Genomic DNA, 19109 nt, shown 5'->3' on the forward strand with positions numbered 1-19109 from the left:
CCCATGAGGCAGCAACATCAGAAACCCTTTAGGATTTTTGGCGGCTTGGTGTGCTAGCTTCGCCAATTTGATTCGCTACACGACCCTTTTAAAGTCATCTATTGATTCAAAGTCATGCAAAGAAGGAAAAAGAGTGACCCAGTTACGGATCTTTTTGCGTCTGCTTCTTTGATGAAAGCTTGTAATAAGGTTTTGGGTATTAATGAAGGGAATCGATATATGGGTTGCATTCTAACACGAGTGGTTTGAATAGTTTGATTAACTATTATATGGTTCCAACGTGTTAGTAGATTATGCTCGCATATTGTTCAATGGAATGCCTAACAGAACGATTGTTACAGTTAATATTTATGATTTCTGGATTTGCGAAGAATAAGCAATTTGATTGGGGTTTTAAGTGCAAGAACAGGAATAAAACCCGAAGACACGTCTCCGTCCGGTCGAGTAAGCGGTTTAATTGTTCTCTAATTGCACATAAAACGAAGTCGTTCCTTAAAAAAGGCGGGTCATTTGTCCACGAAAAATGCCCGAGGTCATTCAACGACCGCGTTTAGTTGCTTTCAAATTGCAGTGCAACGATAATATAAACGCGGGCCACTTCCGATTCCAACCACTTAACGGTAAAAGATCCAGCATGGCACCGTCACTGCGCCCCATGTCGACCTTCTTCTCCATTCACACTTCCCTGCTTCCATTCATTTCGAAACCCTCAATCTCGAAGCAAAAATTCATAACGAAACGCCTTGAAGACCATCACCATCTTCCATCTCCAGTCAAGATCTCCCGAAGAGATGCTGCTTTACTCTCGTTCCTCGCTCTCGTCCCTTTACTCTCGCAGCCTTCTCCTGCCTTAGCTTTCTCTATCGGAATTTGTACATGACACTTCATCTCCTTATAAAATTTGAAATTGTTTGATGATTTTAGCTTATTGCTCTTGAAACCCTAATTTCTTAGTGATTACGCAGCTGGACCCAAGGACTGGCTTAAAGAGCAGAAGAGGAAGTCCTCGAAGTTTCTATTGGCACCTATCGATGCCTCCCGAGAAATACTTCGCTCTGCCTATCTCTTACTCAGTGCGTTATAATCTCTCTCTTCGTTCATGTCGTTGAAATTGGTTAATTGCTTAATTCTAGCAATCGGGTTCCTGTGTTCTTTCTCTTACAGCTGCTAATGAATTGGAGCACACAGACAAGGAATTAGAGGAAGTTCAAGGGCTGTTGCGATCAGCTGCCAGGGATTGCGTTCCACAAGAGAGGAATTCGTTCGTTGCGTTTCAGGCAAATACTGGAGTGGAGGTATATTTTGACTTTATCAATCTCCTAATTTGTTTCCTTACATTATTATTACCTTTTTAGAAAATTTAAAATAATTTTTATTTAATATTTTCTAAACGATATTTAGATAAAGAATTACTGACGCTTCGCTAGATAATTTTATAATATCCAGAACAATGATTGACTAACTGTTTTCGTATTTAATCAAGTAAAGAGGAAGTATACGGTTGCAGTTGCAAATAAATTACATTGAAAAGTAGAAAGTTAAGTTTAGATTTGTGAACAAAATTTTTGTGAGGCACAGGTATGTACATTCCGGTTGATTGTGAAAAATGCCTCTTCTTTGCTTGATAAAAAGGATCCTACAAAGTTGGAAGCCGAAGCTATGCTAGATGATCTTATAAGGTAACTCTACTTTTTTCTTTTTTCCTCTTGTTTTTTATTTTTTATTTTTTTATTTTTTATATTATTATTTAACAATGAACCCAAAGGTTATGTGTGGTATGATAATATCACTCAATTGGAAATTGAATGCAATAAAGAACATAATGAGGTGTAATTAAATGACCGTTCCATTCCTTTGTTTGATTGCAAGTTTAGAATGTTAACCCAATAGAGTCATTTCTGTTTTTTATGATTAGCTACAATGTTAAAACAAGAAGACATTGTCTAAAGTTTTCAAATTTCTCTAATTGCTTGATTTTAATGCTTTTCAAGTTAATATCTTCACTTAATTGCAGTTATGCTGTTTGAAGAATGACATCAATATTAAGACTTCTAATAGATGGCAATATTATTTTTTTATTTTCACATTACATTATAAGTTGAAAAAATACATAAAAAAAATGTAATTAGGATTTAATTACATCACAATTGGGGAAATTTAAGTTGATTGTTCAAGTTGTTTGTGTCATTCTAATTCCAAGGTCAAGAGCCGCTTTTTTGGTTTAGTTTTTTTAGTCTCCCCAAGATACAAGAAGGATCAGAGAAATTATGACCATACTTAATGTATAATTTATGATTATTTCCAAATATTCTTCAAAAACATTTCTTATACTCTTGTAATGCAGATCCTTCACTTCTCTTAATGGCCTGGCAAATGAACCTGATATTCAAGCAGCTTCCAGTAGGTATGTCTCTCATATTAAGTCATAGAATACAAGAACCGTGTAGTTTTCTATTTCAACCTCTATCTTACTCGGCCTTTCAGGCCAAATCATTATGACAGTGCCTTCTTGTCTAGTTGGAAAGTCTATTTCTGTCAATCTGAGATTCTGAATTTCTTTCTAACAAAGGTAAGGGGCTTTAATTATAAATAAAGGTTCTCGCTTCTTGCCAAGTTTCTCAAAAATGAAGTCTCAGAATGAGTTTAAAATGTTTCTTGCTGTTAAAATTTTTCTAGATTTCTGAAAACCTATTTACATCCACCGGCTATGGTAGTTATTTAACATTTACATTTATGTGAAGGAAAATTTCTTGGGAGCACAAACTGGTTAAGCAGTATGTGAAACTATCGAAAGTAGTATTCAAACTGAATTTTGTGACCTTTAAAGTTAAATTTGGCGTGTTTTCTGATGAAAGCCTTCTTGCTGTGCATTTAAGTACCATTTGATTCTCATATTTGTCAATTGTCTATTCTTTCAATATGAATTGGGAAAATTCAAGCTATTGTAGGTTCTCAAGTTTGCAACTCCTTGTACCTTGCTGTGCCAAGTAAAAGTACACTTTTCGTAGGGAAACACAATTCTCAATATTGGTTCTGCATATTTTCAAACTTTTGAATGGTCATCTGCTGAAGTTCAATTGTATGCATGAATATGTTACAGATTCCTCAAAATTGACTATTTTTGCTCTCCTGTTTTGCAGAAAGAAGGTTGCTGATGCACTCATGAATACTATATCTTCACTAAACAAGTTTGAAGAGCGTGTGAAGGACTGCCTTGAAGTTTGATAATTTTTCTTCCATCCCACGATTAAAGTCAAACTACTCAGGTGAATGGTGTTCCTGAAGACCTTGGAGATGATCCTCCCTCCTCTTTTTCAAGTTGTCTTTTAATTTGATATTGACTGTATCCTTTCTTTGATACACCATTCTTTTTCCCATGTTCCCATGTCTTTTCCCCAATCATTGGTGGAGGCAGGCTAACTGTATTTTAGGATTAGATAAGAATAAAGTCTTATTCAGGTTATTTATATTTATCTTCTTTTAGTTTGTTTGTCGGGTTATGTTCTTACTCATGCTAATACAGAAAGCTTATTCTCTTCCCCAGAATTTTTTTTTTTTCATCCAATTTCTGGACTAGTTAAATGTTTTGATTATTTATCCTATTGTTCCAAAAATTAATAGTTGCACCCTTTATGGAATCATGAAGTTACCTACTGTAAACCATAATTAATAAATTAATAAGTTATTTAAATCAAACTATTAATAATGCCATTTTCGTGACTATAAAGGAAAAGGAGTTCTATATTTTGAAATTCACTAGGTTTAACTGTATAAGTTTTTCTAGTATCTTGGCATGGTCTCCTTCATAGCTATGGATAGATATTGGTTTTGGGTAGATATTTGTTAGGGCAACAAATAAATTACTTATGGGATTTCTGCTTGTTAAAAATTCTTTTCTTCTATGCCCTAATATTAACTAGAAAAGAATAATACTCCAATTAGCTGAGGCATTAGCAATTTTTTGTGCATGTTACATGTTACTTCTTGAGATAGTTATGTTGGTTTTGTCTGGGTATGAAACATGATCGAGGTTCTTGAGTGTCATTCTGTATTCATTAATAGAACTCTCTTCCACGGCTGATACCAACTCTGTGCCATCACCTTCTCTTCAGATGAAATGATGTTATTTTGCTTCCGTTTTGTGCCTGCTAGAACTATTGTTGTGCTCTTTCATCCAAAATCGTGGCAGCATTTTAAAACATAACTGACATTTACAAACTATTGGGAGTAGATTTATGCTTATACTATCTATTGACTATTAAGACTACATTGTTTGGATCCTCTGCTTAAGTGATAGGAGGAGAAGCTCGTGCTGAGTGGATACCTGTATGTACACCATGTGATTTTGACTTGAGAAATTTTGTGCTGGCCTAAACTAAGCTACCCTTTTCTGGCCAGGAGTGGGGAACGCAACTACGAATGTATTAATATTCTTTTTTTTTTTGTCTTCAGACGCACTCTTCTAAAATGTAGATTTTTTTTTCCATTTCTTTGTTTTTTAATAAGCTAAAGAAATTATTTGCTCAAGCTTGTACCATGAAAATCTGACACATGTTTATGTGGATTCGTAGTTTAAAAAATGCAGTTTGTATTCCTGTAGATTTCTGCAGACTACATATATTTATGTTATATTTGAATGTGGAACTTGTATTCTACAATACAATCAAATTGCTCTGTGTTGGTGAGTTTGATTGGGTACGCCAGAAGCCTGCACCAAATACAAACGACAACAAGGTTTTCCATCATCTGGGTAGGTCTGCATTGATCTTGGCAAGTTGCGGAGCTTATTGAACATATTTAATGGATCATTCATGAGACCGAAATGAGCATCGGGGTCTCCAATCTGTGAAAGCTTTACGTGGGAAAACCCTAGAGATGGAAGTAGATGATCAGGCCAATCACTATAGAAGTGGTAATTGGAATTGGACAGATTGGTGGATGGTTTATTCATAAAATCTGCCAAGAGCACTGTGTGGGCAAGGGCACAGTTTTCAGCTATAATCTTCAGTACTTGCATGGCTTGGGAGTGAGAAAGATAGTAGATGATGCCTTCTAGAATCCAAACTGTGTTCTTCTCTGGCATAAACCCTGATATCTGAAGCTTTTCAAGCCAATCATTATTTCTAATGTCAACTGCTGCTCTGTTCAGGGATTTTGCTATCATTTTTGGTTGTTCGTATTCATCTATTGATTCCATTGCTGCTTCTAGAAGAGCGGTTTTCACTTCTAAGACTTCAGGAAAATCAACTTCAAAGACACTACTTTCCTTCAAGCAGCTAAGACGGTATGCCCTTGTATCCATTCCTAGTGTATGATATTGCAAAATATTGTTATGCATTAACTTGTGATGCTAATTAATGCAACTGAAATTTGAACTGGAAAAAAACAAATTTATCTACGTGCATTTAACACATTATCATTGTACTTTTAAATCAGGGTCACTGACAGTCATATTCAGCATGATGTATCCAGATGAGAAATTTAATTGGCAGCATTGGTTTCAAATATTGGAAGATGTCAAAAAACGGGCTCAGTTAGGACCAACCTGCACCAAGGAGAACAACTTGTGCTTCTCCATTGAAGGAATTGAGAGCATCTTCAAGTTTTGAATCAAACCAGAGAGTTCGAACTGCAAGAATCACTCCTGAAATTTCTCGAGCATTGTTGAGGCAGTCATTCTTTATCTTCTGATGAAAGCTTTTGAGGTGCGTCTCTCCTGCTAGCAAGTCTGCAAGCGGGTCATGAATCACATGTCTCCACAAGGCTCTTCCGGCTGCTGTTTGACATGCTGACTGTCGGAGAGAATCCCACTCACTCTGAATTGTTGCATGGAGTTCCTGAACTGTTTCAGTATATAATACATGTGGAAGCTTTAGCTCTAGCCACTGTGGTTCTTCCTGCAAGCCATTTTCTTGTTCGGCCATGTTTCTCAAGTAGCAGAGAAACTCTAGTAAATGGAAGATAGTTGAGTGGGAAAGTGTCTTATATAACTGGAAGGGCTTATAGGAAGAAATCAAGCATTGTTGCTAGGGATAAGAAAAGATAGCCACACATATCACCAACGTTTGAGAATTGAGCAAAATCGTATCCAGCTTCTCGACCTAGAGAAAAAGGAAGGCAGCAATTTAGTCCACGAGTACTACCATTGTTTTTGCATGAACCTCCCTTTTCTGATGTCCTTTTCAGCTGAAACAAGTAGCAATAAATTGTGAATTGATCTCACTTAATATTATTTGCTTATTATCCGATATGGTTGGCTCTCTTAACTCCCTGTTTTGATGATTAAAGGAAAGAACATGGCATTGTCCAAACAAGTACTTGCTTGTCTTTTTGTGACTTGTAGGATGTAGCAAGGAGCAGGTCATATTCTAGGAGTGCGACGATATAGCTGGCAAAAGAAAAAGTTCCAAGGAGATTAATTTGCCAATTGGGTGGTTCTGATTGAGACAAGGAGCCTGTTTCAAATTTTTAGCAGATCATGAGGAAGCCAATGGAAAAGATCCTCCAGATATTTTCACATGTTGCTCAACCACAAGTCGATAGTAACTCTTTCTGCTTTAATTTTTCCTCCATTTTCTTGTACAAACTTAGATTTATTTCACCAATTGCTAAGCTTTTTCTTGAATTTTAAGCATGATTGTCAAGATTTACTAGGTTTAAACTCTCTCTTTTGTTTTATTCACAGAGACTTAAATCTGAAACCTCGAACTTTATCATATTAGTGAGTATTGACTTTACTTAATTTAACTTTGATTTGTTTAAGCAAGGTCAATAATTAAATTTTATGAAGTTCTTATAATTTGTAAAGGATAAGCCAATTACCGAAAAAGAATCTATTATTACCATTTGAGCTTCAATAATAAATTCAATGACTACGTACGGCCAAAAAACTTCTTAATAAATTGGATTAGGCTTGGCGAAGTATTTTACTTGAAGCCAGTTCAATATAAGTAGCCCGTCGCATAACTGTTAATGGCCGGAATTGGTAATAGAAGGCCGATCCTGGGTCCTGGCTCGATTTGAACCGCCTTATCTGAAAAATGATTAGGTCTAATTTCCCGGTTCCTTGATCCTTGCGCGTCCCGAGTGGGGTAGGGTAGTTTGGCTATGTGTAATGTGTGTGTTTCACAGAATTCGTAGTGTTAGGTTAGGTGGCTCATCCTTCATTATCTCTGAAACCGTACAAAAATAGAAAGTTGACTCACCCATGATGGAGATTACAGGATCATTGCCTTAGTGGATTAAGATAACGTGTCTCAAGTAGCAACTGAATTTATTCGTCTCTCTATCTTTTTAAATTAATGAAAAATTGAAAATTTTTAAAATATTATTAGTAAAATTTTTTAGTTCCAATTTATATAATGTGATATGATTGTATTTTTGTTTTTTGAAATTTATCCTCATAGTCGTATATACATATATATATACACACGTAGGCGAGGATAACACCAAATTACACTTCATCAGACGGCTCCATGTTTTCCGTGGAGTTCCGTTTAATACACTCTCATTCATATTTACTATCACATTCCCAATTTACCATCCGCATTAAAGAAAAGAAAAGAAAAGGAAAAAAATCCTAAAATGTCTTAACGTCAGACAGACATTCAGTCTCGGTGACTGAACTAACTGACGCGGATGGTGAGTTGTAGGAATATATCTCAATATTCTCAATTATTTTAAATATCATAAAATACATCTACGGTGGATATACACACATGGTCAAGTAGAGATTCCGTATTCGCATCAAGCGTCAGAGATTTTGATAAAATGGGCCCAATCAAACTCTTTGACAGTACGTATTTGATACTATACACATTCACATACTTGTTTGGTGCGAAAAAAAGCGCAGCAACAAACGACAAGAGCAGCAGAAGAAGAGGAGTTCAACTTCTTTGTTGTGTTTAATTAATAATTTTTTTTTTTGTGTGGTCAAATCGAGGAAATTCAACTTCCAAAAAGCAGCGAATAGGATAGAGATGGCGGATGATGTTGGTTGCTGTAAGACTGAGTTCTTCTTGTATTTGGTGGCAATAGTAGGGCTAGTGGCATTTGCAGGGCTTATGGCTGGCCTTACGTTAGGTCTCATGTCGTTAGGTCTCGTCGATCTTGAAGTTCTCAAGAGGTCTGGCCGTCCTCAGGATCGCATCCATGCCGGTACTTTATCTACTGCGTTAATATTATTTTGCAATTAAGCTCGTTTCAGCTCTTGTGATGTGTTTCTTTAATACTTAATAAGGTTGTTCGTTTTTGTTTAATGGAAAATTATGTGTATATAATGTTCAGGCCTGAATAACTTTTATTATTTGTTTGTACGAGAGTTCCTATGTATAATTTTGTAATCCAGTCAACTCACTGAGTTCCGAATTTTGCTTAGATACATATTCTAAATCTAATTGTGATGGATAATGAGTTGGCACTTAGAATAAAAGTTGTTCTTATTGTGTTTCGGTTGCGGGGCTTGGCAGCTGAGTCAACTCGCTCGCTTACCCAATTAGCGCGCTTCCTGTGTTTAAGGAATCGATTACTTGAAAAAACTTCAACTTCATTGAATCATGACACGGTTTAGGGAAACGAATGGGTTGTAACTAATTCGGCTCTAAATTTATTTGTGTTTTGTTTTGGCAGCTAAAATATTGCCAGTTGTAAAAAATCAGCATCTTCTGCTATGTACTCTTTTGATTGGTAACTCTTTAGCTATGGAGGTAAATTTGGCTGGATTGTTTTTCTTTAATAATCTCAACTGTTATAGCTACTTGTCTCTCTGATTGTGTAATTATTTTTTTCTAATTGCTTCTTTCCTCTCCACTTTAGACTCTTCCCATATTCTTGGACAAGATTGTTCCTCCTTGGGCTGCAATTCTGATATCAGTGACTCTCATACTAATGTTTGGAGAGGTAGATCATTGTTTAATTAGATTAAGCTTTGTTGAAATTTAGAAGCTATCTACTCATTTTTCATATATATATATATATATATATATATATATACAGAGAGAGAGAGAGGATTGAATATTTATGCACTTGTTTATTTGGTAATAGATATTGCCACAAGCAGTCTGTACTCGTTATGGCTTAAAAGTTGGAGCATTTATGGCGCCGTTTGTTCGTGTTCTTGTTTTGTTATTCTTCCCCATTTCTTATCCAATTAGTAAGGTATGGTCGATGTTTAATTCTGTTTATGCAATTTCTAGTGTGTGAGCCGTGTTCTTGGCGAGCTGATTTGGCATTTCATAGATTTGTCTGGCTCTTTCTTTCTTTCTTTCTTTCATTTTTTTTTTCTCGTGTTTGTTTTTATAATGCATTTGTCTCTTGTAGGTTTTGGATTGGATGTTGGGCAAGGGACATGCTGTCCTTTTACGGAGAGCAGAGCTCAAGACTTTTGTTAATTTTCATGGCAATGAGGTACTGAATTTAACTTGTTAAACTGTTTCCAAATTGTCTTCCATCTTAACAAGCTCTCTCCAAACTCGAGTCCAACCCCTTAAGGCTTTACGCTGATATGTATATTTTCATCAATAGGCAGGCAAAGGTGGGGATTTGACACATGATGAGACTACTATAATAGCTGGGGCACTTGAATTGACTGAAAAGACAGCAAAAGATGCCATGACTCCCATATCGAAGGCATTTTCCCTTGATCTGGAGGCAACTCTTAATTTGTGGGTTTGTGGATTCCTGTTAATTCTCGTAGTCATAGTTTGATTGTTCTGATGTTTTAACCCTGCTCTATTTCTCTATCTGTGGAATGTAGGGACACATTGAATGCAATAATGAACATTGGTCACAGTAGAGTCCCAGTTTATTCAGGGAATCCAAACAATATAATTGGACTTGTACTGGTAAGCTCAGTTCTTGTTTTGTTGATAATATTTAACATTTTTTTTTTTTTTTTTTACTTCTCTTTATGCTTTGTATGCCACCTCTGATCATAGCTTTTGTTTGTTGTTGACAGAGTGTGGAACCTAAAATTTTCTGTTCTTTTTCTTTAGGACTTTCTGCCCCTTCTTGTTATTCCTTTGTTTCTCTTGATGAATAGCATGCATGTTGGTGCATATCACATAGTGTTGGGTATAAAAAGAGCATCCCCAGCGTTCGACATTTGCACTTATGATTGTAATATAATATAAATATGAAAAACAAGGAAAACCAGGCGACTAGTTTTGGTCTCATATAATTATTTTTGTGTAGGATATATAATGAGGAGCAGATATGGCAATTGATCTCGGAAAAGTTTTCCCAGTTTTTATTTTGGCCTAACATCTGCTAATTTTTATCTGTTTGCTTCAAGTTTTGGTATGTATAATTTGCAGTTGAGCTGGTGAGGCCTCTAGGACAAATTAAGTTTACTTGAAGGTATAGACTGCTGTATAAATGTAGTGCTCTGCCAACAAGTATGAGTCAGATATTAACTTAAATATTTGGGCTTATCATTTACACCAGCACATTTAACAATTTTCTGAAGTTTGTATCCATATGGGGTTAACTGAAAAGAAAATTGGAGAAATCCAAAGCCCAAAATTTCAATGCCATAAAGCAACAAAAACCCAGATGGAGAGCATTGTTAGTTATTTGCATATGTTATTAAGACCACTTAACATTAGATTAACTCAAAGTGTTGGTTCCTGTTTCACTTTATATCATTTTTGATTGCTGGTCTCTCTGCTGCCTGCTTTCACTTGAACCCATTAAATCCTTCTGTAACTTCTGCAGGTTAAAAATCTCTTAGCAGTTGATCCAAAAGGCTCAGTTCCCTTAAGAAAAATGATCATAAGGAAAATTCCTCGGTATGTCTTTTACATTTTCTATACTTTTGTAATCTGATGAGAAAATGACATGGCATTTAATTGGGATATCACATGGCATCTGAAGGATAGTTGTATCCTGGTGCCAAATGATTGAATGAGCTTGTTTATTTTTTGCTAATAGTTAGGTTCTTACTGATTTTGTTTTTTCTCTTGCTCTTGCATTCACTCTAATAGGGTTTCAGAAGACATGCCTCTGTATGACATTTTAAATGAGTTTCAGAAGGGGCACAGTCACCTTGCTGTTGTATATAAAGATTTGAATGCAAAAGTAGATATGTCAAAGAAAGGTAAAGATGGTCAACAGCTCGAATTTAAGGACAGCTGCAGGAAGCAGAGAGGCACTGAGACACCATTTAAGAAAGGTGAGGATGCAAAAAATAACGAGAGAGAGAGAGAGAGAGAGAGAGAGAAGGATGTTGTACATGCTTTCTATGTATTAACTATTTTATTGCTTTTAAAACATCAAAATAGTTTATGCTTAACTTCATGGTTTACCGATTATTAAAAAAATTCCCATATGTGCAAGCAGACTCAAAAATTTTTGCAGTTGGGCATTGGTGTCCAGACAACATACCATATCTCATTGTTCTTCACTGGTTAATCTCGGATTTTATATTGATGATGAAAATTTCATTGTAATACATTGAATCAAACTTTCTCTTTCCTAATGCCTCAACTACAGCTTCCTTGTGACTATCATAGTCAATTCTACAAGACGGATCTAGCATATTTCACTTATTTGGATGTATGATTTGCTTTATTCTTATGGTAACTACCAGATGATAATGTGGTTGGGCCCCATAATATGAAGGCTAGTTTGGAGTTGCATGGTTCACAAACTGCTACTGTAAAGAACGATGAAGGTCAACTGATAAAGCAGAGCCCACCACCTACTCCTGCCTTCAAGAAGCGGCACAGAGGTTGTTCTTATTGCATTCTGGACTTGGAGAATGCCCCCATTCCACAGTTCCCATCCAATGAAGAAGTTGTTGGTGTAATTACCATGGAGGATGTGATTGAAGAACTTCTTCAGGTAAAAACTGCATGACACAATTTAATATACCCTGCATGTACTGATCTTCATAGAAACCTTCCCTATGGTGATAAGAATGCGATGGTGAATTTTTAATAATATAATTCATCTCCTTCAATAGTGGCCCAATGAGGGCACTTTCACTTTATTCTGTAAGAAAGGAGAATGTGCTCTATGCCTAACAATCTAACAATTTAAAGTTTTGTTTTTCATGCTAATATTGATCTGCAAATTTTACTCATGCCAGGAGGAAATTTTGGATGAAACTGATGAGTATGTCAATATTCACAACAGGTAACACTAAAGTCTCTCTCCTTTGATCGGTTCAGTTGCATTTATAAATGAAATTTACATATCGAAGGAATTGCACTTTCTGTCTGACTGTCTCAAGATCTGGAGTTTGTCTCTTAAGGACGTTTTAAGAAAAATTTGGCATCCTCCATTTCGGTTCAGTTCCTTAGTTTACTACTGCTTTACCATTCTTCTGTAATTCTCGTAGCAATATCTCGCAGGAAGTATGGAAATGACAAAATATGTTCTTGTAATGCAGGATAAAGGTCAATATGCATCCGATTCAAGAAAAGGCATCTAACTCAATTTCACAGCCTTCTGTCAACGGCGCCTCTATTGCAGGCACTGCAACCCCAACATCCACCTTATCTACAGGTCCTACACCAACTCTTTCCATCTCCACCGGCACTTCGTTGCCCAGTTCACCAAGTGCTACAAATCAAGTTTCTAATGAGGACTTGTTGAAGGATCAATAATATATTAGCTATCAAACTCATTATTTAACAGTTAAGATAGATCAAGTACGAGGACAGAGACAGGGATTAAGTTACTTGGCATACGAGGAAGGCTGCTGATTTACTCTAACTAACTACATAGGCATAGTTGCTATTTGCCACGCTAGAATTTAGAGTATGGGCTCTTTTGGTATTGCTATTGCAAGTGGTAGATTTTTTAGCCGAATTGCGAATTGTGAGCAGTTCTTTTGTTGGTCAAAGAATGTAGTTAATTGCAACAGAATTTATTATGGGTCCAAGATTGGTTTTGGGTTGAAATGTTTTCTAATATCATTTTAAATCCATGTAGCTATATTGTATTCATTAGGTTAATGAGATTATTTTTAATTTTGTCAAAATGTACTATTTATAATAGGCTAGCAGTTCCATATAGACCATGTATAATTTGAGGCCTATGCGTATTTATGTGTATATAAGTAAGCTCGGAATAAAAAAAAAAAAAAAAAAGAAGAATAAACAAAAAAAACAGATGGCTCTTTTAATCAAACATGGATTTTTTTTTTTTTTTTTAAAAAGAAAAATTTCATCTATTCATTAGATATATTGAAGACGAAATGATAATTTATCTTTTCCCAAAAAAAAAAAAAAAAAACAGATAATTATAAAAATCATTATAGTTTCTTGCCAACAATCTCAACGACTTCACAGAGCTTCACATCTTCAGTGCCAACAAAACAGTAACGTAACAAACAAAACCTACGAACATTTATCATCAGCGGATCTCAAGCCGTCCAATAGTCCAACCTCCAAGGTGACAGCCCAAAACCTTATTTATTTATTTTCAATTTTATGATTTATTATTTTTTACATGCAAATGTCCGATGGAAAAGTCCATGTACCAATATAACAGTTTAGCCTTCTCATGTTCACTCTGCATGCCTTCTTAAGAAGTAAATTTATGATTTATTATTGTAACCAAATTTTATGTTTAAATTTATTATTGTTGTATTTCAATTTGCTAGTTTAATATTTTTTAGGGGAATTTGCTAGTTTAATACTAATCACACTTTAAATTAAAATAGATTTTGAAATAAGTTTCACTCTAAATTAGTCCTCAGACATTTTTTGTATTCTAAGTTAATCTAAATTTTAAAGTTCTGAATTAAATTGAGATATTCTTTTATTTTTAGTTAATTGAATTCAAATTTTTAGATTCTCAATTTACATATGCAAAACTACTATGGATTTTGAACATTTATGATATTAAAATCTGCAGAAAATTTAAATGATTTATTTATACCAGTATTGCAATTCTTTCTTTCTGTTTTAATTTATGTTTTTAGTGATAAGATTGAACTTCATGAAATGTTGGAGTATTTTTTTTTTTTCAAAACCAGTACATAATGGAGTAGGTAAACCCAGCTGAAAGCACAATATTAGCTGTTTTTTCTCATCTGCACACTTCAAATTTGCATTTGCTTAGTTCATACTTCACTTGAGTAATCATTTACCTTCTTATGATTCAAATTTTTATTTATGACTTGTCCATTTTTGGATCTTCCTTTTTTGTTTTGCTCCTAATCCGTAGAGAGTTTTTTCATAAATCTCCTCCCTTTTTTGCTTTTGCCGGCGTTTGCCGTCTGTCAACTTGTGAGTAGATTTTCTTGCCAAATGTGGAGTGCTGTTTGATTAATTGCCTCTTACAAACTTATATTGAGGTTTAGTTAGAGAGACATGGCCATATCTCGGCTTGCTCGCCATGCCAAACGCCCATATGGGTTGTGCGCGAAGATGACAGCAGTAGCAATAATGGGTCTCTGCTTTATATTTGTTTGGTCTATGTTCTCTTCTCCTCCTTCTTCTTCAGTCACCGCTCAAAGAGAAAGCTTCGATGACATCGCAGAACCAGTACCATCTAACAAGAGGATAAGCAGTTTTGAGACCCAATCTAAAGATAAAGAACCAGAAAAACATGAACCGAGTAGAGAAGATCAAAAGGTAAAAGTTGAATCGGACTTGGATTTGAAAAAAGATGAGAAAACGATTAATGGGTCTGTTTCTTTTGCTGTGAATGAGCATCGGTCTACGAAAAAGGGAAAGAAAGAATCAACTAACGCGAAAAGAAAGAGAGAGAGTGCTACCAAGTCGTCCAATGGGGTTGCAAAAAATAATATTTCGCAAGAGGAATCTGACAGCGAAGAATCAGAGAAGGACGAGGAGGAAGGAGAAGTAGTGGATGGCAGGGAAGAGGCAACTGATGGTCAAATTGAAGGAAATGACGACGTGGAAGGAGAAGGTGATTTGATTGACACAGTGGATCAAGAAGTGGCAGAGAAGGTGGAAGATGGGAATGGATTGAATGATGGGTCTAAAAATACAGGGAGGAAGAGGAAGATAAAGGGTCCTTTATTTGATTCAAAAGCACATTATGCTTGGAGATTGTGTAGCACAAGAAGCAAGCACAATTATATTCCTTGTATTGACACTGAGAGTGGTATTGGAAGGTTGCAAGGCTACAGGCATTCTGAGAGAAGTTGCCCGAGGACACCTCTTACGTGTCTTGTTCCTCTCCCTCATGAAAGTTATAGCTCTCCAGTGCGCTGGCCTGAGAGTAAGTTGAAGGTACAAAACCATGTACATTGTGTTTCTGTCTTGAATTATAATATGTGGAAGGTAAAATCTCTTTGGTGTTCTCATATGGTTATGTTCTGTTATTTGTTTGCAGATATTGTATAAAAATGTGGCGCATCCAAAACTTGATGCATTTATCAAGAAAAATAGTTGGATGGTGCAGTCAGGGGAATATATTACTTTTCCTGAAAACAAATCTGAATTCAAGGGTGGAGTTCAGCACTACCTTGAATCCATTGAAGAGGTAAGTTTTTCTATTTGTCTCGTCTGAAGCTGGGATTAATATGCGTGCTTCTTTAAGTTGCAACTCTTTGAGCATTTACTAGAGGCGGAATCTTCACACCTATTTCATTTATGCAATAAAACTTCAGTTTCTTGATACCTCCCTCCTGTATGTTTGATTTGTAGTACTATGTGGGGTGAGATTCAACTGCTAAAGGGAACTTACTTCTCCTTGCCAAAGCACCCTTCAGATAGAAAAGTACCTGTTGTCTCACAATTGTGTATTGATAACTATTTTAATAATAAAATGCGTATCATGGTAGAGCCAAATCCAAAAAAGGAGTATATTTAATACCTGTTATTGATGTGGTTTAATAGATGGTACCAGACATTGAATGGGGAAAGAATATTCGAGTGGTACTGGACATTGGATGTATAGATTCAAGCTTTGGGGCTTCACTTCTTGATAAGGACGTATTAACATTATCACTTGGCTTGAAGGATGACCTAGTTGATCTAGCCCAAGTTGCTCTAGAGCGGGGTTTTCCTGCTGTAGTTAGCCCTTTTGAAACTAGAAGACTTCCTTTCCCAAGTGGTGTTTTTGATGCTGTTCACTGTGGCGAGTGCAGCATTCATTGGCATTCCCATGGTTTGTTTTTACTAATCTCATTTTCTTTTTTTCACCTTTTTTGTTTGTTTTCTTGCTCATTAATCATGATAAGGATTGCAGTTCTTTTGCTGAATTATATCTTACCACTTTTTAGTTGTATTTTCAGGAGGTAAGCTTCTACTGGAGATGAACAGGATTTTAAGGCCTAGTGGATACTTTATTTTGTCAACTAAGCATGACAATATTGAAGAGGAAGAAGGTTTGTGTCTTCATCCTTTTGAAGCCCTAATTTTTTTTTCTTTTTCTGCTTAGCAAATAACTGTCTGGAAAATTTTACAGCCATTGCTTTCACCTCTTTAGCTCTTAGATTGCTAAGGGACACCCTTTTGATGGGTGGATGGACCGGCTGAACTAGTCCTGTCGTTAGTAGATTGTAGGCCAATAATATTGCATTGGTTGATTCTATCTTTGTTATCCGGAACTTTATCATATTGAGTTGTATAGAAGATGGGGCTGGACTCCAACAATGAAGTGAATTCAGCCTGCCTAGTTATTATTATTATTATTATTCTATAATTTCTCATGCAATGCACTACTTCAAAACAATCTCTTTGGTGGGTTTCAACAACCTAGGCCACATGCACTACACTAAAGAAAATTGATTAATTACCTATATTTGCAATTTTGTTGCCTCTACCATGTGAAACATGCTTTTAATTGTAAGCTGCTTTCTATTGAAGAGAGCCTTCCCTTTATCTTTACCCTGACACTTCTTTGCTTTCCAGCCATGACCTCCTTGACAGCATCTATTTGTTGGAATATTTTGGCTCATAAAACTGATGAAGTGAGTGAAGTGGGTGTTAAAATATATCAGAAGCCCGAGTCAAATGACATATATGAGTTGAGAAGAAAGAAAAATCCACCTCTTTGCAAGGAAAATGAAAATCCTGACGCAGCCTGGTAAGCCTGGGCTATCCTTTTTAAAAATATAGTCTTCTTTTTTAAGCATGGCAATCATTGATTCTTGTGCTGAAGGTTTCTGCAATGAAACTTTGTTTCTGCCATTTTAAACATTAAGGTTGAGATCCTTTATTTGATTTGAAAATATTAGATGCACCCAAGATCACTCCCCTGCATGTTACCATAATTAAAGGAATGGCTTATTCTTTCCCCCCTTATCTGTATAGGAGAGTGGGGAATTCGTTGTCTCACATGGCCGGAACCAGCTTGCGCTCCATGGAAGTGATTTTTTTTTTTCTTGGTCTTCACTCTTGCATATCGTCAACTTAGCTACATTATATCTGGTTACAATTATTAGCAAGTTTTCCTTTTAAAGGTCATTAATGTATAATCACAGCCATGGAGAAGCTGAGACTTGATAACTTCTATGGAAGCTCTCCAATCCATTTCACCGGACTGATAATGCAATTATTTGGTCATCTGAAGCTGACAGACTGCTTTAAAGTTTTTCAAACCACCATATAAAATTAGTTGTTTCTCATTGGCAGAAGCAGTTTTAGCATTGAAAGACAATTTCATGCCATTGTATAAATTAGGAAAGAGTTGCGGAGAACTAAGTTGTGTAACATTAGATATATATGGCCCCCTTCAGGTTATTTTTTTCTTTGTGGCTTGCAAAGTAATTTTGATGCTCTGTCTTTAATCATCGCAACTTTTTCTTTCATCAGGTATGTTCCTATGAAGACTTGTTTGCACAGTATTCCATCTTCAATTGAACAACATGGGACAGATTGGCCTGAGGAATGGCCCAAGCGGCTAGAAACTTATCCAGACTGGATTAACAATAAAGAAAAACTGATTGCAGAAACCAACCACTGGAACGCTATAGTCGAAAAGTCATATCTGACTGGAATTGGCATTGACTGGTCAAATATCCGTAATGTAATGGACATGAAATCCATCAATGGAGGGTATGCAAACCAAGCAATTGAATGATTTCAATTTCCTTTTAAAATTATTTTGAGGAATAGAATTGTAATCATGAAAAATACAGATTTGCAGCAGCTCTCTCACAGCAGAAGGTCTGGGTGATGAATGTAGTTCCAGTCCATGCACCAGACACACTTCCTATTATATTTGAACGCGGGCTTGTTGGTGTATACCATGATTGGTGCGAGTCCTTTGGCACATACCCAAGATCATATGATCTTTTGCATGCTGATCACCTCTTTTCACGGCTCAAGAACAGGTTAAAATTGCTTTTCCTCTCCCATTGTCATAAATTACATCTGTTTCCGATGATGACTAATTTATTAGAACTTATTTCTTTGAAATTTAAACACAGAAGACTGGCCTGTTTTGATTTACGCACTCAAGCCCATTTACAATTGCTTAGATGAAATTTTAACAATTCGTTGGATCCCATTTGCCCTTTTGCAGGTGTAAGCAGCCAGTATCAATTGTTGTGGAGATGGATAGAATATTACGTCCTGGTGGTTGGGTTATCATACGTGAAAAAGTTGAGATACTTGACCCACTTGAGGGAATACTGAAGAGCTTGCATTGGGAGATTCGCATGACTTATGCGCAGAATAAAGAGGGTATATTATGTGCCCAGAAAACCATATGGCGCCCATGAAATCTCTGTATATGAAATTTGCGTTTGTGTAAAATGGGAAGTAGGGCGTCAGTCAGGGCAAGCTTTGTTTTAGCTGCCTTCTAGCAAAGCAAAATACACATTCTCGAGTCAAATACACGATTTAACACGGCTACTAATTAGATAGAATAATTACCTACTTATCTTTTCAATTTTTTGTCCCTTCATTTTTACTTGGTCTAATAAAATGATTGCCTATTCCAAAAGGCTTCTTAAAGTTAATTTAATAGCAAGATTTAAGAGTGAAATAGGACGATGACGATCTATTTTCTCTTAATTAGAAATTTTGAGTTTAAATTTTAGATATAAAGTCCCTTTAAAATTTGATAAGAAGTATTTTATACTTTTATGAGTCTATTGGGATCAATGGACTTGGATATTGGATGATTTAAAAAAAAAAAGGTTAATGTACTAATGTTTAAGGATGAACAGAATAATTATT

At 35.8% G+C, this 19109-nt stretch overlaps 4 protein-coding genes across 6 annotated transcripts; 3 read left to right on the forward strand and 1 right to left on the reverse strand.

The window, feature by feature from the left end:
* Nucleotides 1-510: 510 nt before the first annotated feature.
* On the forward strand, nucleotides 511-3546 carry LOC105633793 (plasma membrane fusion protein). Of its 3 annotated transcripts, none has more exons than XM_020679182.2 (7): nucleotides 511-872; nucleotides 966-1073; nucleotides 1165-1295; nucleotides 1579-1679; nucleotides 2345-2404; nucleotides 2485-2569; nucleotides 3141-3546. In XM_020679182.2, exons 1-7 carry the CDS (start codon nucleotides 524-526, stop codon nucleotides 3153-3155), a joined length of 849 nt encoding a protein of 282 aa, XP_020534841.1. In that variant the 5' UTR covers nucleotides 511-523; the 3' UTR covers nucleotides 3156-3546. The 3 variants fall into 3 exon arrangements, with proteins under 3 accessions (XP_020534841.1, XP_020534842.1, XP_012071850.2); XM_020679183.2 differs by having other exon boundaries at nucleotides 2503-2569; XM_012216460.3 differs by lacking the exon at nucleotides 2485-2569 and having other exon boundaries at nucleotides 518-872.
* Nucleotides 3547-4571: 1025 nt separating this feature from the next.
* On the reverse strand, nucleotides 4572-6249 carry LOC105633792 (Leucine carboxyl methyltransferase). Its single transcript, XM_012216459.4, has 2 exons — nucleotides 5546-6249; nucleotides 4572-5304 (listed from the first exon to the last, which is right to left on the reverse strand). Exons 1-2 carry the CDS (start codon nucleotides 5922-5924, stop codon nucleotides 4664-4666), a joined length of 1020 nt encoding a protein of 339 aa, XP_012071849.1. The 5' UTR covers nucleotides 5925-6249; the 3' UTR covers nucleotides 4572-4663.
* A 1554-nt stretch (nucleotides 6250-7803) lies between these two features.
* On the forward strand, nucleotides 7804-12985 carry LOC105633790 (methyltransferase, putative (DUF21)). The gene is made up of 12 exons (XM_012216455.4): nucleotides 7804-8157; nucleotides 8629-8705; nucleotides 8815-8898; nucleotides 9043-9156; nucleotides 9319-9405; nucleotides 9523-9662; nucleotides 9755-9842; nucleotides 10714-10787; nucleotides 10983-11170; nucleotides 11588-11841; nucleotides 12089-12135; nucleotides 12392-12985. Exons 1-12 carry the CDS (start codon nucleotides 7980-7982, stop codon nucleotides 12606-12608), a joined length of 1548 nt encoding a protein of 515 aa, XP_012071845.1. The 5' UTR covers nucleotides 7804-7979; the 3' UTR covers nucleotides 12609-12985.
* Nucleotides 12986-13969: 984 nt separating this feature from the next.
* LOC105633791 (S-adenosyl-L-methionine-dependent methyltransferases superfamily protein) lies at nucleotides 13970-18884 on the forward strand. The gene is made up of 8 exons (XM_012216457.4): nucleotides 13970-15209; nucleotides 15313-15462; nucleotides 15819-16089; nucleotides 16217-16309; nucleotides 16836-17010; nucleotides 17739-17981; nucleotides 18065-18259; nucleotides 18451-18884. Exons 1-8 carry the CDS (start codon nucleotides 14322-14324, stop codon nucleotides 18647-18649), a joined length of 2214 nt encoding a protein of 737 aa, XP_012071847.1. The 5' UTR covers nucleotides 13970-14321; the 3' UTR covers nucleotides 18650-18884.
* Nucleotides 18885-19109: the final 225 nt, after the last annotated feature.

The sequence above is a fragment of the Jatropha curcas genome, chromosome 9 (genome assembly GCF_041381405.1).
Source record: "Jatropha curcas cultivar XTBG-Jc1 chromosome 9, XTBG_Jcur_1.0, whole genome shotgun sequence".
NCBI lineage: Eukaryota > Viridiplantae > Streptophyta > Magnoliopsida > Malpighiales > Euphorbiaceae > Jatropha > Jatropha curcas.